This window comes from Podarcis vaucheri, assembly GCF_965113315.1.
Source record: "Podarcis vaucheri genome assembly, chromosome: 10".
Taxonomy (NCBI): domain Eukaryota; kingdom Metazoa; phylum Chordata; class Lepidosauria; order Squamata; family Lacertidae; genus Podarcis; species Podarcis vaucheri.
The window spans coordinates 73,005,760-73,022,635 of NC_138748.1; the positions used below are offsets into that span (position 1 = coordinate 73,005,760).

At 47.5% G+C, this 16,876-nt stretch overlaps 2 protein-coding genes across 2 annotated transcripts in view; both read right to left on the bottom strand.

Moving 5' to 3' along the window:
- Window positions 1–201: 201 nt before the first annotated feature.
- LOC309542451 (olfactory receptor 5V1-like) lies at window positions 202–1,155 on the bottom strand (the record flags this gene model as incomplete). Its single annotated transcript, XM_082241250.1, has 1 exon — window positions 202–1,155. The coding sequence occupies one exon, from the start codon at window positions 1,153–1,155 to the stop codon at window positions 202–204; it is 954 nt and encodes a 317-aa protein (XP_082097376.1).
- Window positions 1,156–8,076: 6,921 nt separating this feature from the next.
- The window catches only part of LOC309542452 (uncharacterized protein), a gene marked incomplete at its 3' end in the record, with an annotated part of 34,504 nt that continues 25,704 nt past the window's right edge, over window positions 8,077–16,876 (bottom strand). The window contains exons 4-5 of the mRNA XM_082241251.1: window positions 15,285–16,213; window positions 8,077–9,051 (exon numbers count right to left, since the gene is read on the bottom strand). Of these exons, the coding sequence (XP_082097377.1) occupies window positions 8,077–9,051; window positions 15,285–16,213 (1,904 nt within the window). The remainder of the gene's footprint in view (window positions 9,052–15,284; window positions 16,214–16,876) is intronic.

A 16,876-nucleotide genomic window follows, 5' to 3' on the forward strand; every position in this document is an offset into this window, starting at 1 on the left:
TCTTGTAATCTTTGTAAACTTTCAGTGTATCTGAGGAAGTGATTTGCATGCTACTTGCGTGTCAATATTTTTGCACTTTGTACAACCCTCAGAGCACCTTTGGAACAGATGAGCAAAGAGACCCTCCTGATAGAATAAGGAGCGGTGCTGCTAATGTACATTTCAAATGATTATCTAGTGGTCTGATTTCCACACCACTTGTTAGTGAGGGGAATTATATCCCTTCTTCTGACCCCCCAGAACCTTCTTCAGGGCTTCCTTCACCTCCTTGTTGCGGAGGCTGTAGATGAGGGGGTTCAGCATGGGGGTGATGATGCAGTAGAGTGTGGAGACCAGGGTGTCCACTTCCAAGGAGTAGCCTGCGCTCGGGCGGTTGTAGTTCACGTTGGCCATCCCAAAATAGATGATGACCACAACTATGTGGGCTGCACAAGTGGAGAAGGCCTTGTGCCTGCCATTGTTGGAGCGGATCCGAAGGATGGCCGACAGAATGAAGATATAGGAGATGACCACCAGGAGGAAAGGGCTGATCCCCACAAAAATGCTTGCTGCATGAAGGGCCATCTCGTTGACATAGGTGTTGCTGCAGGAGATTTTCAGCAGTGGTGGGACATCGCAGAAGATGTGGTGGATCTGGTTGGCCCCACAGAAGGCCAGGTTGGTGGAGAGCGCAGTGTGAATGGCAGAGTCCAAGAGGCCCCAGATCCAAGAAGTGGTAGCCAGAGGGACACACACTCTTCTGCTCATCAGGTGAGCATAGCGCAAGGGTTGACAAATGGCGGCATAGCGGTCGTAGGCCATGACGGCCAGCAGGGCACACTCAGTCCCTGCAAAGGTCATCAGGAAGAACATCTGGGCCATGCACTGGTTGTAGGAAATGGTGTGGCTCTGGTGCAAGAAGTTTACCAGGATCTTGGGGATGGTGACAGATGAGTAGCAGACGTCCAAGCAGGATAAATGGCTGAGGAAAAAGTACATGGGGCTGTGGAGGCGTGAATCCAGCTGGATCAGGGTGAAGATCATGGAGTTTCCCACCAGGGTGAAGAGGTAGATGGTCAGAAAGAGCAGGAAGAAGAAGGACTGACCTTTTTGGACCCCAGAGAAACCCAGGAAGATGAATTCGGTCACCACCAGCGTCTGATTGCTGCCTTCCATGGTCTGCATCAAAGTCAACTCTGAGAAGAGAGCAGCAAGGAAGAGAGATTAATGCGGACAAAAGAAGGTTCCAGAACACACACATGAAAAATCATGGGCAGAGGTGGGTTTCTTTGTTTTTTAAAAGATTTTTGGCAGACGGTAACTGAAAGCATCAACATAACTGTATGGAACAACCTAACATTTGCAGAGCAAAACATCCTCTTGAATTATATACCCAGCACATGGAACCTTAGAAAAGGACAATTTGACTGGACTCTCTGTGCCCTTACCACAGCAAAAAGACTGATGCTGATGAATTGGAAAAATAAAATTGTGGTTCCCTTCTACGACTGGATTGAAGACTTGTACAAACTTAGAACATATGAACAACTTGCATATAAATGCAGATTAAAGGGCTGAATGCCAGTACAGTCATACCTCAGGTTACGTCTGCTTCATGTTACGTTCTTTCAGGTTATGTCCCGTGGCGACCCGGAAGTACCGGAAAGGGTTACTTCTGGGTTTCGCCACTCACACATGCGCAGAAGCACAAAGTGACATCACATGCTTGCACAGATATGGCGAATCACAACCCGCTTGGGCACAGATGCGCCGCTGCGGGTTGTGCTCTTTTCATGTTGGGAATGGGCCTCTGGAATGGATTCCGTTCACAACCAGAGGTACCACTGTATTTACATTGTGAGGGAATAAGGAAAAAGCAACCAAGTGGGGACCTCTTGAATCCACACGTCTTCATCTTCAGCTCATATTCTCCTGGACAACTAGGATGCATCTGCAAACTGCACGAAATTAAAAGAGGCCTGCATCTTGGGAGAAAAGCAATGCCAAACCTAGACAGCATCTTAAAAAGCAGAGCCATCACCTTGCTGACAAAAGTCCGTATAGTTAAAGCCATGGTTTTCCCAGTAGTGATGTATGGAAGTGAGAGCTGGACCATAAAGAAGGCTGATCGCCAAAGAATGGATGCTTTTGAATTATGGTGCTGGGGGAGACTCTTGAGAGTCCCATGGACTGCAAGAAGATCAAACCTCTCCATTCTTAAGGAAATCAGCCCTGAGTGCTCACTGGAAGGACAGATCCTGAAGCTGAGGCTCCAAGACTTTGGCCACCTCATGAGAAAAGAAGACTCCCTGGAAAAGACCCTGATGATGGGAAAGATGGAGGGCACAAGGAGAAGAAGACAACAGAGGACGAGATGGTTTGACAGTGTTCTCAAAGCTACCAGCATGAGTTTGACCCAACTGCAGGAGGCAGTGGAAGAAAGGAGTGCCTGGCATGCTCTCGTCCAAGGGGTCACGAAGAGTCGGACACGACTAAACGACTAAACAACAACAACAACAACAACATGATAGGTCTGTAGATGGGGGACCCTGCCTCCAACCACCTAACTGGGATTTACTATATAGGTTTCTTATATGAAAAAAGAACATTAATTGCAGGTTTGTTGAAAATCTTGTCTGAGACCACAATGGGGGAAACCTGTAAGGGTCATCATTTTAACGGAGGCCAAAAGAGACGGGTTTAGTAACTGCCTGAATTTGAAGTCTGATTTGAATTGGGAAATAACTAGTAAATATTTAGCATCCTCCATTCCAACCACCTGGAATTCAGGAATCTCAGCTTAAACATCCCTGAACCATCCCTGAGGCCATCCAATCTCTGTTTAAAAGCCTCCAAAGTTGGAGAGTCCACTACCTTCTGAGAGAGTCCGTTCCGCTGTCTAACAGCTCTTGTCCTCAGAGAGTTCTTCCTAATGTTAAGTCTGAATCTCTTGCCATTTGTCCTATCAAAAAATATTACTGAGCTATGTAGTTGGAGGGGGGGGTTGTTTAAATAAAAAGCAGATTACTGCAGAACAGAACAGAAATATCGGCAAAAAATATAGGAAATTAACAGATGGGCTCATCCCAAAGCAGTCAGCTGGATGACACCAAATAAGTTGAGCATTGGGACACTAAGGCAATAGTTCTCCCCAGCAGATGTTTCTCAGTGATATGTAACATTTCTCTAACTTTTAACTATCCTGGCTAATAGTCTTTGATATACTTTCCCTGCTTCTTTAATTGCATCTAAGCTCCTTTTTGCAGTTGTTTAAGGTAAAGCCATTGTGGCATTTTGAGGCAGCAAAGTCCATCAATTGCTTATGCACTGTGAGAAGCAGCCCTTTGGGGGGTGGGTGGCGTCTGTCCTGAACCTACAGCTGATGAATAAGGCTGAACCATAAAACCACTCTGGGCTAGGGGTGCGGGAGATACTAAGATTCAGTTCCCCTCCCCCTCTTTCCTTTTCCTTCTGTGATGGAACCCCTATTTGGGGACTTCCCTGGCTTTTTTCTGGCTCACGTAGGACCAGTCTGGGTAGTTGGCCTTGGTGAAGATTTGACATTTGCTCCCCCCGAACAGTTTTTGATCTGGGCTCCCACTGAAATGAGGCTGCATTTTAAGTTGTATTTTAATCCTGTTTTTAAGTTGTATTTTAATCAATTGGTTTTATACCAGATGTTAGCCGCCCTGAGCCTGGTCTTGGCTGGGGAGGGTGGGGTATAAATACAATTATTTATTATTATTATTATTATTATTATTATTATTATTATTAGGCAAGCCTACTGAATCAGCTCTTTCTGAAACAGCATGCAAACTGAAATACAGCCACCCTTCACACTTCAATGCAGTTCCCCTGTCAAGTAATGTGTACAAAAATGTGTATACTGGAAAATTAATGAATGTTAGAAAGATGTTGGATAGAAACTAAGCGGTTTCCAGCGGTAATGCTTTAGGAGATATGAAAAAAGGATTATAAATGGGTAAAAGTTTAATGGTAAGGATTTGCTGAACTAACAAACTGAAATGGAATACAAAGAAGGGAAGTACGAGGAGGCCGGAGGAAATAAGGGTATGGAAGTTATGTTATTGAAAATTAATGTGTGTTTTTAACTGCTTATTATTTTGTATGTTTATTTTTATTTTTTCTTCTATTCAAAATTTTTTCTCAATAAATATCTTTTTAAAAAAACAAAAAACAAAAATGTGTATACTGGGTCTGTGGACACGGGCACACACACACACACTGCAGATAACATGCAAACATGTGTTATACAGTGGTACCTCAGGTTACAGATGCTTCAGGTTACAGACTCCGCTAACCCAGAAATAGTGCTTCAGGTTAAGAACTTTGCTTCAGGGTGAGAACAGAAATTGTGCTCCGGCAGCGCGGGGGCAGCGGGAGGCCCCATTAGCTAAAGTGGTGCTTCAGGTTAAGAACAGTTTCAGGTTAAGAACGGACCTCTGGAATGAATTAAGTTCTTAACCAGAGGTACCACTGTATTGGGGGAAATTGCTTTGCAGAATGGTGTACATTTGGCAAAACAAAACAAAACAAAAAAAACCACACTAACTTTGCACTAAAATTGTTGTGGTTGTTGTTAGGAATAGAATTTGTCTACCACCACCCCCAGATTTCAGGGTGGTTCACAGCATAAACGATTTGCCCATCCCTATTCTGGACACAGCGGATGCGACTCAAGCAGGTCGCTTAACACTCTGAAGGCTTTGAAGCTTTCCTGTGCTGCACAGAACATGGAATCGCTTTGCAGCCAGCTGTAAATCAGGCAGCCTGGATTATTTCCTCTTTTCCCATATTGATTCAAACATCCTGCCCAGTGTTAGACAATGTCCAGTTTGCATGCTTTTCAACAAACCAGTGCATCCAGACAAGCAATTCCTCCTCCAGACCCCATTGCAGATGGAACCTGCACAGGTTCCCTTATGTTTCTTCTCCTCACCTGCCATCTTCCTGCTGAATGAACTCAGGTGAGTGCTGCAGAGGCAGACAATTGGTGGGGAGAAGGTCAGATCCAGATGCTGCTTCCAGGTGACCCAGGGAGGAGAGCCAGACAGGAGGGAGAGTCCCAGGGACAGAGAAGGTGAGGGGCGACAGAAGGTGTTTGTAGATTTCAGGGTCCCCACCTTCCACCGTGCCAGGACTGGAGACAAATCAGACTCATGTTCTGCCTAAGAAAAGCTCTCCGTTTCTGGCTGTGTTTCAGGCACCACCTCATCTCCTAACACCTGGCTGTGTCTTGCCTATACAGTCTGCGGACCCAACTCTGGCAAGAAAGAAGGTTTTTATTGTTTGAGCAGCCCCTGAAGAACATGCATTTGCAACGAAAGGAAGAGAGACCAAGAAGCACACGAAAAGACACCCCTCCCTCTGGGCTTTATTTTTCTCCTGGCAGAAAATGCTGGTGACAAGGGTATTTGGCGTCACCCAAGGGAGTCAGGGAATTGCAATGTTCAAATCAAAAAGGACTGGCTCTTATTTAAAAACGGGGAAGAAAGTCAGTTTAGCTTTCATTTAATTTCACACTTTTCCATTTTTTTGGGGGGGGGGTGTCAGATGGCAAAGGTGGTTGCTCACGAGTAACCAGGCAGGACTCCGACCTGTCTTTTACAGGTTTTATTTAGGTGCAAAACTATTTACAGTGCAGAACCCCAAAGTTCATGTCTGCCTCAATCGCTAGCAGAACCCGGGAGTGCTTGTTTCCTGGACCCCCCCAACATAAAAGTCTTGTTATGCCCAGCCTTTTCCTTCCCTCTTTGCGCTTTAGACCTCTGCGCAGGGTGGGCGACGGAAGGGGCGTGCTTCCCCCCTGGCTGGCTTTGCCAGGAGCGGTGCTGAGGCTCCCAACAGCATCCTCTGGTCCCTTCCCCTCTTCCCCACTGGAGGTGTGGCTTTCCTCATCACTGGAAGAGGAACTGCTTTGCGAGATTTTCAGAGGCTCCCAGTAACACAACTGCCCCTCTGTTTCCTGCCCCTGTTCTGATGGCAGTTCCATGACAGGCGGGGATGCAGCTGTCCAGTCAGGGAATGCACACAAAAATGTGTGGATAAGTAGGCATATATTTCCAGAAAAGAGATAGAAAAAGCATTTCTTTTGTGAGAAGGAGAGCAAAGGAGAAATTTGCATTAACATGCTGGTGAATTTTCATGAAGACTTTAACAAAACAGCAACCAACCACAATCTAATGTGGAAATGTGAAGAACTGAATTTAAGACTGAAAACTGAGAAACAGAGTAAACTGAGAAAACTGAGAATCAAGAGTTTCTCTTGGGGAAGAACTTTGTAGAGACTCCATCCAATGGCAGGGAAGGTCGTCTGTGCAGCAGCCAATCAGGGACCTTGTGAGAATAACCATTGAAAGATGCCCAGCTTGCTAGTCTTTATTTATTTATTTAAGGATTTTCCTACTGTGGTAGACTTTCAAAGCAGATTCTTACTCTATGAATCACATTCAAGCAGAGAAGACCTTGGCAAGAAGAAGAAGAAGAAGAAGAAGAAGAAGAAGAAGAGGAGGAGGAGGAGGAGGAGTTTGGATTTGATATCCCGCCTTTCACTCCCTTTTAAGGAGTCTCAAAGCGGCTAACAGTCTCCTTTCCCTTCCTCCCCCACAACAAACACTCTGTGAGGTGAGTGGGGCTGAGAGACTTCAAAGAAGTGTGACTGGCCCAAGGTCACCCCAGCTGCATATGGAGGAGCGGAGACGCGAACCCGGTTCCCCAGATTACAAGACTACCGCTCTTAACCACTACACCACACTGGCTCTCAAGGAGATGTTGGCTGCCCAGAGGAGCAGCCCAGGGAGGGCACAAACGGGCTGGTGGGCTCCTAGCAAGAGGGAAGAGGCACAATTTTTGTGCTCCCCTGGGCCTGGGCCTTTGGCAGAGACTAACCTGACCAACCCTCAGGTACGCCCCTGCATTCAAGCATGGTACCCAAAACAGAAATAACCTGGCCTTCCTCCAGTGACACTGGAGAGAGTTGCTTTCTTACGTTCTATCATAGGTGTTAGAATAAGTCAACAAATGGAAGAGTACAGGGGCCACTCACGCCTCCTCTCTTGTTGACCCACTGTTGATTGATTGATTGATTGATTGAGCCCACCTTTTTCTCCAAGGAGCTCAAGGCGGCCTACATGGGTGTCAGGCTTCAGGGAACTGGCTTCCTCCCCCATGGCAGTAGATAAGCAGAACAAAGGAAAAGGAGTCTTCCCACCAGTTGGAAACTTTAATAACCACAGCAAGAGAACAAAAAACCCATCTCCTAGGAATGGCGGTGCTCCCACTTAAGGATCCCACCCCCTCCGTCCCTATTAATCTATGTCACTTCTACGTCTTGTAATCTGAGCTTGTACCCTCTGTGCTTTCTGTGCTTTCTGTTCTGACACTTTCTGAGCTCTTCTTGGCTTTGGGGAGAGTGGAGGAATGCTTTCCAGAGACAGTGAATCTGTTAACACTCTCCCTCCCAGTGTTTCTTCTCCTAGCTGTTCCCCATCCAGTATTTCCCAGCTTCTGCCTTCTGAACTGTGCCCCTCTGCAAGCCACTGTTTCAGTACTGGACTGGACTTATTTGTTAGTGATGCTGAGCACTGAAATTTTTGAAAACGTGAGTGTTTTAGACATGAGACATGCAACAATAAAAATGTATATACTGATGGCAACTACATAGGGAAAATGAGCTCTTGTCAATCGATGGGCAAGAGATGTTGGTGATTTGTACACCATATCAGGATTCCCAAGTTCCATTAAAAAAAAATACATAAACATTTCTGTGCCAGAGTTCGTTGTGTTCTTTCTTTCTTCATTCACTTACAAACAGTTCCACTCCTGCTGTTCCACCCAAAAGACAAGATGGGGGAATTGTTCAACACTTGTGCCATGAAGGGAGCAGGGCTGCCCTCTGTGGTGGCCATCGTGGCCAGGCAAATGCCAGGGGTATGCCTTGGCTCTGGCAGGGCTACCCTGGCACCAGCTGTGGTGGATGAGTCTGCCTTGATCTCCATCCCACAGCTTGCTACCATCCAAGCATGCCTGCAATTCTTAAGCAGCCAGGGAACTCTGAGAGTCTCATTTCTGGGATCACTATCTGCTTGAAGAAGTGTGTCCTTTCCTCTGGCTTTCCAGGAGCTTCCTCAGGGCTCCCTTGACCTCCTTGTTGCGGAGGCTGTAGATCAGGGGGTTCAGCGCAGGGGGGATAATGCAGTACATCGTGGAGATCAGAGTGCCTGTCTCCAAGGAGTAGCCCTGTCCAAATTGGTTGTAGTTAACCAACCCATTCCCAAAGTAAAGGGTGACCACGATCACGTGAGAAGCGCAAGTGGAAAGAGCTTTCTGCCTGCCAGCATTGGACGGGATCCGCAAGACAGAGGAGAGGATGTAGAAGTATGAGAGGCCAATGGCCAGGAAGGGGAATAGTCCTATGAAAACGCTGGCTACCTGAGTCGCCATGAAATTCATGTACAGGTCTCCACAGGCAATTTTCAACAACTGGGGGACGTCACAGAAAATGTGCCCAATCTGGTTGTGCCCACAGAAGTGCAAGTTGGAGCTCAGAGCAGTGTGAAAAGCGGAATGGAGGAAGCCCCAAACCCATGTGGTGGTGGCCAGCAGGGCGCAAGCCTTGGCGTTCATGAGGACCGAGTAGTACAAAGGCCTGCAGATGGCGACGTAGCGATCATAAGCCATGACAGCCAGCAGCACAGCTTCTGCCCCCGTGAAGGACATCAGGAAGAACATCTGGGCCATGCACTGATTGTAGAAGATGGTGTGTTGCTGGTATAAAAGATTCACCAGGATTTTGGGGACCGTGACAGATGAGAGGCAAATATCTAAGCATGATAGGTGGCTGAGGAAAAAGTACATGGGGCTGTGGAGATGGGAATCCAGCTGGATCAGGGTGAAGATCATGACATTACCCGTGATGGTCACCAAGTAGATGGTGAAATATGCCAAGAAGAGGTATCTCTGGCCATCTAGCATGCCGGAGAAACCCAGGAGGACAAATTCCATTACCTGTGTGGTCTGGTTGTTGGCTTCCATCGAGGATATGGAATTCACCTGCAAGGAAAGGGACCTGTACAAGAAATATATTTTGCCTATCCCTGGATTCAGCATCAGTAATGAGGAACACCAACTATCTTTTGCTGGTGCAGTTCTGGGGATGGAGATAAATCTGATTCTGTTTGCATTTAAAAGCTTGTCGCTTTCCAGAACAACACACAGACTGAAACACAGTCATTCTTTGCTCAAAATTCAACAGCACTGCTCTCCAGCCAAGTAATGTGTACAAAAATGGACAAATTCAGCATACAAATGCATATATTAGTGAAAACAGCATACAGAGGCAGATTAAATGAAGGGAAATTGCATTGCAAAAGGTGTGCATTAGGCATAATGGCATACAAAAATATAAATTCATTGTAAAATGTTGATAAATTCTCACAAGGACAATTTACAAACTGATGTGGGGAACTCAACTTAAGACTGGGAATATGAGAAACTGAGAGACACTGAATGTGACAGTCACACATCCTTTTGCCAGTCCGTCAGGGGGAGCCTCTGGGCAGAAAGAGAGGAGCAGGTCAGTTGAAAGGCCACCGTCTTGCTTGTGGATGTCTTTACACGTCTCAAATCAGCGGCACTTGCTAATGACTTCTGTTCTGTCATTAGGTTAAAAAAAATACGGAGAGAACATGTAGAGGTTTGGCTTATTAAACTCTGAGAAAATGCATGAACCTCCTGATTTGATTTCAGTGCTCAGATATTTGAATTACTTAATGAATTGTCTAAAGGCAATAAAAAAAAGCAGAGTCGGGGAGAAAGAAGAAGAAGAAGAAGAAGAAGAGTTTGGATTTGATATCCCGCCTTTCACTCCCCTTCAGGAGTCTCAAAGCGGCCAACAATCTCCTTTCCCTTCCTCCCCCACAACAAACACTCTGTGAGGTGAGTGGGGCTGAGAGACTTCAGAGAAGTGTGACTGGCCCAAGGTCACCTAGCAGCTGCATGTGGAGGAGCGGAGACGCGAACCCGGTTCCCCAGATTGCAAACTACCGCTCCTAGCCACTATACCACACTGGCTCTCCACGAGATCCAACACACCTAAGTGTCAGAGACAATAACACAGTCTTGATGTCTGCCTGAATTCTAACCAGCTTAGCGTGTTCATGTTTTCCCATCTTCTGCAACTGAAAAAGCAGCAGATAAAGAAGTATGGTAACTTACCTCCATCCTGTGTCTCACCACAGTTAGGGCTTTTAGCATGCCATTCATCCCTCCCTCAGTGAGGACCAGCCACCCCACAGTATTCCTTAGGTTCAAACAAGTATTTCACAACCCATTCCCACCCCCTTTGCAAAGCTTCACCTCCTCACCAGGCCCCACTGAGAGACATCTCCTTTCTTGCCTTTTTGTTCCTTCCTTGAACCCAAGTCCTGTTGCTCCCTGTTAGGAAGGGTAATGATGCCGAGACCAGTGAAGACTTCTGACACTCACTTTCAGTGCAGAGCATCTTCAATTAAGGTTGCTCAAGAACCTGCAGAGTTGCTCTGCCCTGGAGATGACCAGTGGTCTGACTCTGTAGAAGGTCACTCTCAGCTCCAAACTTCCCCTACAGATTTTGCATCTTGCACCTTTTCATAATCTGCCTCGATGCCCACAGAACCTTCAGTAGTTCAGCATCGTTGTCAGTCCATCTCAAGGCTTATTCCCAAGACTACCTGGCGAAGAGTTAACTACGGGGCATTAGAAACGCCAGCTTTGCCTCTAGCCCAGGTGAGCTGGTTGGGCACCTGCCACCACAAGCATCACCCCCATTTTCTGGAAGAAGGCTGCAGACGTTTCCTTTGGAAAGCCTGCAGCGGCTCCAAAGTTTCTGCACTTGCGTGGGGACAGAAGTGTCTCGGCAGGTGAGGATATGTTGCGAGGCAGGGGCCCTGGGGATGCCCCTGCAGAGGAAATCTGCAGGGAGTGAGGCAGGAGAGGAAAACTCAAAGAAAACAGGTGCTACTCTGAGACTTTCAAGGAGGTGGGATGGAGCTGCAGAGAATGACATCAGAGCCAGAGAATGGCATCACGCCCTCTATTTTCAAAGTCCAGTGCTGGGCTGCCCTGATTGTGTGGCCTAAATGGCACCATCCACACGAGGGAGGGATCAGCAGAGGTTTTGGGGGAACTCAAGGTTTGCAGAAAGTAGTGGTGGAATCTCCTGAAAATCTCAAGCTTATCCACACTGGTTTTATTATTATATATATTACGATACACATAAACACTCCAGGTTTCCAGTACATACAGCAATGCATATAACATTATGCATATAACATTTACCGGTATGTATAACATACATAATAGGGACGCGGGTGGCGCTGTGGGCTAAAGCCTCAACGCCTAGGGCTTGCCGATCGAAAGGTCGGCGGTTCGAATCCCCGCGGCGGGGTGCGCTCCCGCTGTTCGGTCCCAGCGCCTGCCCACCTAGCAGTTCGAAAGCACCCCCGGGTGCAAGTAGATAAATAGGTACCGCTTACCAGCGGGAAGGTAAACGGCGTTCCGTGTGCGGCTCTGGCTCGCCAGAGCAGCGATGTCACGCTGGCCACGTGACCCGGAAGTGTCCCCGGACAGCGCTGGCCCCCGGCCAATAAATGTGAGATGGGCGCACAAACCCCACAGTCTGTCAAGACTGGCCCGTTCGGGCAGGGGTACCTTTACCTTTACTATAACATACATAAAATTATGAAGCAGAAATATTGTATCACATGTTGTTTAGTCATTTAGTCGTGTCTGACTCTTCGTGACCCCCTGGACCAGAGTACGCCAGGCACTCCTGTCTTCCACTGCCTCCCGCAGTTTGGTCAAACTCATGCTGGTAGCTTCGAGAACACTGTCCAACCATCTCGTCCTCTGTCGTCCCCTTCTCCTTGTGCCCTCCATCTTTCCCAACATGGGGGTCTTTTCCAGGGAGTCATCTCTTCTCATGAGGTGGCCAAAGTATTGGAGCCTCAGCTTCAGGATCTGTCCTTCAAGTGAGCACTCAGGGCTGATTTCCTTCAGAATGGTTAGGTTTGATCTTCTTGCAGTTCATGGGACTCTCAAAGAGTCTCCTCCAGCACCATAATTCAAAAGCATCCATTCTTCGGCGATCAGCCTTCTATTGCATCACATAGGATACTAAAATGCAGAGTTGGAGCGGATCCCAATGGTCATCTAGTCCAACCTCCTACAATGCAGAAAACATGGTGTTTACGGAACTCTTTTATACACATTTTACGTATATCTAGGGGCTGCTCCCCGCTCACTCTCTGCTCACCAATTGAAATCCTTGCCCTTGCCTCACTTCTGCCCAACACCCTAGTGCAGGGATGTCCAACAGGTCAATCCCCAGGAGGTTTTGGTAGATCACTGCCGATCGCTGGGCCCTTTTCCTTGCCTTGGTAAAATTGAATCCAGCCTTGCCACCTCACCCCACCCTCCATCGTTGCACGATCTACAGAACAGAAGACGGAATTTACTCAGTGAGGCTGTTTGTTTGTGAATGGCTGTTCCTCTTTCTCCCCAAAACCCTTTAAAACTGGGCTTTCCTCCTCCCTAAAAAAAGGTCAACATTTTTTTTAAAAAAAATATTTTTTTATTAACAATTTCAGCAAAACAAAATTTCAAAACATATATTCATTATTCTTCCCCCCTTTCCCCCATCAAACACTCTGCCCCAGAGACTTCCCTCAGCTCCTCTCTCTGATTTCTCAGCACATATTATTCTCTGCATGTTATACACTTGTACATATCCTTACATTATCTATCTATGTATCTGTCTTTCATGTTATCAACCAATAAATTTGTGTATGTTTATTCAAACCCTGGGGACGCGGGTGGCGCTGTGGGCTAAAGCCTCAGCGCCTAGGGCTTGCCGATCGAAAGGTCGGCGGTTCGAATCCCCGCGGCGGGGTGCGCTCCCGCTGCTCGGTCCCAGCGCCTGCCAACCTAGCAGTTCGAAAGCACCCTCGGGGGCAAGTAGATAAATAGGTACCGCTTACCAGCGGGAAGGTAAACGGCGTTCCGTGTGCGGCTCTGGCTCGCCAGAGCAGCGTTGTCACGCTGGCCACGTGACCCGGAAGTGTCTCCGGACAGCGCTGGCCCCCGGCCAATAGATGTGAGATGGGCGCACAAACCCCACAGTCTGTCAAGACTGGCCCGTTCGGGCAGGGGTACCTTTACCTTTACCTTTATTCAAACCCTGCCAGTCTTGATAGCGCAAAGATGGAAGAATGAGGAAGTGCCAACGAAAGAACAGAGGCAAGAAAAATTGATGACTTACGCAGATCTGGCTAAATTGACATATAAACTGCGAGACCAGGACAACTGTGACTTTAAGGAAGAAGGGGAGCTTTTTACAAATTATCTAAAAAGACAACAAAATGAACTGGACGCATTGGCAGAAAAAGCTCAACAACTTTGACCTGAACCTCTCTTGGCCACCCCTGCCCTAGTAGATTCTCTAACAGCTTAGAGGCTCCTCTGAATAAAAGTTTGTAAAATAAAACGACTCCTCATTGTCGATACCTCTTGTTGGACCCAGAAATATTACAGGTACTGACTCCAAAATGTTTGGGAACCACTGACATAAAAGTTTGGCTTTCTCTCCGCAAGAACGCAGCGCTCTAGCATCATGAACCTTCCATCTCTTGCTCAGCCTCTCTCCATATGCACAAAGCTGTAAAGAAAATGCATCCTGCCATATAGTGGAAGCAGAAAGTCCAGGGAAACCCTACTGTCTGAACTCAGCATGCCACACTCATTTGCATGTTGGAGAGAGTTGGGCTTTTACGGGCTTTTACTTTAGTAGACAGCATCTTAAAAAGCAGAGACATCACCTTGCCAACAAAGGTCCGTATAGTTGAAGCTATGGTTTTCCCAGTAGTGATGTGTGGAAGTGAGAGCTGGACCATCAAAAAGGCTGATCGCCGAAGAATGGATGCTTTTGAATTGTGGTGCTGGAGGAGACTCTTGAGTGTCCATGAACTGCAAGAAGATCAAACCTCTCCATTCTTCAGGAATTCAGCCCTGAGTGCTCACTGGAAGGACAGATCCTGAAGCTGAGGCTCCAATACTTTGGCCACCTCATGAGAAGAGAAGACTCCCTGGAAAAGACCCTGATGTTGGGGAAGATGGAGGGCACAAGGAGAAGGGGACGACGGAGGACGAGATGGTGGGACAGTGTTCTCGAAGCTACCAGCATGAGTTTGACTAAACTGCAGGAGGCAGTGGAAGACAGAAGTGCCTGGTGTGCTCTGGTCCATGGGGTCATTAAGAGTCGGACACGACTAAACGACTAAACAACAACAACAACAGCAACTTTAGTATTCTTTCATATTTCCATGTATTCACTTTTGACTTCGATAAACATGCTTGGTGGATCAGGGGAATGCTGTGGACATAGTGTATCTTGATTTCAGTAAGGCTGTGGACAAAGTCCCCCAAGAAGCTGGTAGAACATGGGCTGGATGAGGTAGCTGTTAGGTGGATTTGTAGCTGGTTGCATGACCAAACCCAGAGAGTACTCATTAATGGTTCCTCATCATCCCAGAGAGATTAGTGGGGTACCGCAGGCTACTTTCCTGGGTCCGCTGTTGTTTAATGTCTTTATAAATGATTTGGATGAAGGAACTGAGAGGATGCTCATCCAATTTGCAGATGACACCAAGTTAGGAGGGGTAGCTAATGCTGCAGAGGACAGAATTGGGATTCAAGATGACCTTAGCACATGCGGAACTGGGTCATAACTGAATGAAATTCAGTAGGAGCAAATGCAAGGCAATTGAACAGGAAGAACCAGCTGCACAAATACTCCGTGGTCCTCTGGCCTTCTCCCTGTGATCATCCTCCCCCCATTCTGCACTCTGCTTGGGCTCATCCTTCTCTTGGCTCTGAGAGCCCCTGACCAGAAATACTCTCCAGTGACAACGTGTCAGCTAGTCCCCCTTCCACATTCTCCCCTTCTTCTAACACTCCCCAACTCTTCTGTTGGGCTGTAGCTTCCCTCAAACTCCTCAAAGTCCTGCTGAAATTCAATACTGCATTCCTCTCCTTCAGGAGCATCAGGAGAAGGGGGTGGTGGTCTCACCATTCCATCTCCCCCTCGCCCTCTTGAGTCCAGTCCCTGACAGTGACTTTGTCTATAGTTTTTCCCTCTTCCTTAATTCCCACTCATCAATTTCGCTGTTCCCAGCAGACATGTTCCAGTGATGCCCTGCTGTACAGAGAAACAGAAATGAGATTCAAACTGTCCTCTGGCGGTTCAGAACCTTCCTCAGGGCTTCCTTCACCTCCTTATTGCGGAGGCTGTAGATGAGGGGGTTCAGCATGGGGGTGACGATGCAATACATTGCGGAGATCAGGGTGTCTATCTCCAGAGAGTAGCCGGTGCTTGGGCGGTTGTAGTTTACGAATCCGTTTCCGACACAGAGGGTGACCACAACCAAGTGTGAGGCGCAGGTGGAGAAGGCTTTCTTCCTGCCAGTGTTGGAGTGAATCTTCAGAATGGAGGCCAAGATGTAGAAATAGGAGAAGATGATGAAGAGGAAGGGAGCCAGGCCCACAAAGATGCTGGTGATGTGAGTGGCCAGTTCATTGATGCTCGTATCACTGCAGGCGATTTTCAACAGCGGAGGCACATCGCAAAAGATTTGGGGAATCTGGTTGGCTCCACAGAAGCGAAGCTTGGAGGCCAACGCAGCGTGAATCGCTGAGTCCAGGAAGCCCCAGACCCAGGAGGCCACAGCGAGATAGATGCACAGCCTGTTCCTCATGAGACGGCTGTAGTGCAATGGCTGGCAAATGGCAGCATAGCGGTCATAGGCCATGACGGCCAACAGGGCAGGCTCACTTCCAAAAAACCCTATCAGAAAGAATGATTGTGCCATGCACTGGTTGTAGGAGATGGTGTGACTCTGGCGCAGGAAGTTCACCAGGATCTTTGGCACGACGACAGAAGAAACACAAATGTCCAAGCAAGAGAGGTGACTGAGGAAGAAGTACATGGGGCTGTGAAGGCGGGAATCCATCAGGACCACGATTAATATCATGAGGTTGCCTGTGACGATGGCCAAATAGGCAGCTAGGAAGACCAAGAAGAGGGGAACTTGGTTGCTCGGGGCTCTGGAGAGGCCCAAGAAGATAAACTCTTCCACCTGCGTTTGATTCTCTGCATCCATGAGGAAGGAAAGAGGAGGATCTGAGGACAGAGAAAAGTGAAGTTGAGGGAAGCCCAGTAGTAGTCATCCTGTTATAAACAGATACCTGTCCCACCCAACGTTCTTTTTCATGTTTTCTAGGTAAATACAGATCTACACCATACCTTTAAAAGACAGTTGGAGTGCATGGTTTCTTGCTTTACAGAAACAATGGCAGAAGTTAAAGTGGAGTGGAGGGAGAAAGGGACCAAAATCGTGGGTTTTAATAATGGCAGAGGTTTGAACAAAGCAGGCATGGAGAGACACTGAGGGGGTGTTGTTTTTCAAAAGCAAACAAGTCAGTTTTTACAAGCAGAAATAGAGACTGGCAGAACACAGAACTGAACACCAGAAAACTCGCACCACAGAGCATTTCGAAGCTCCCTTTTCTCTGTACTCAACCCTTCTTTTTAATTGCCACCTCCCTTGGCAGGATTTTAAGAAAAAATTGCAATATGATGATAAAAGATAGAACTGGATACAATAAGGGGACTTCCGGTTCGGCGCCAGCGCTAATGGCTGCTCCCTCTCCGAGCTCCGGAGAGAGGACGGCTCTGCGAGTTCGGGTCTGACCCGCTACGGCAAGCGGGGGACCCCTAAAATCACAGGAACGGAGCCTGTGAACAAGGAGATTCGGTGGGCACCTGAAGCGCCCCCCTTTACCG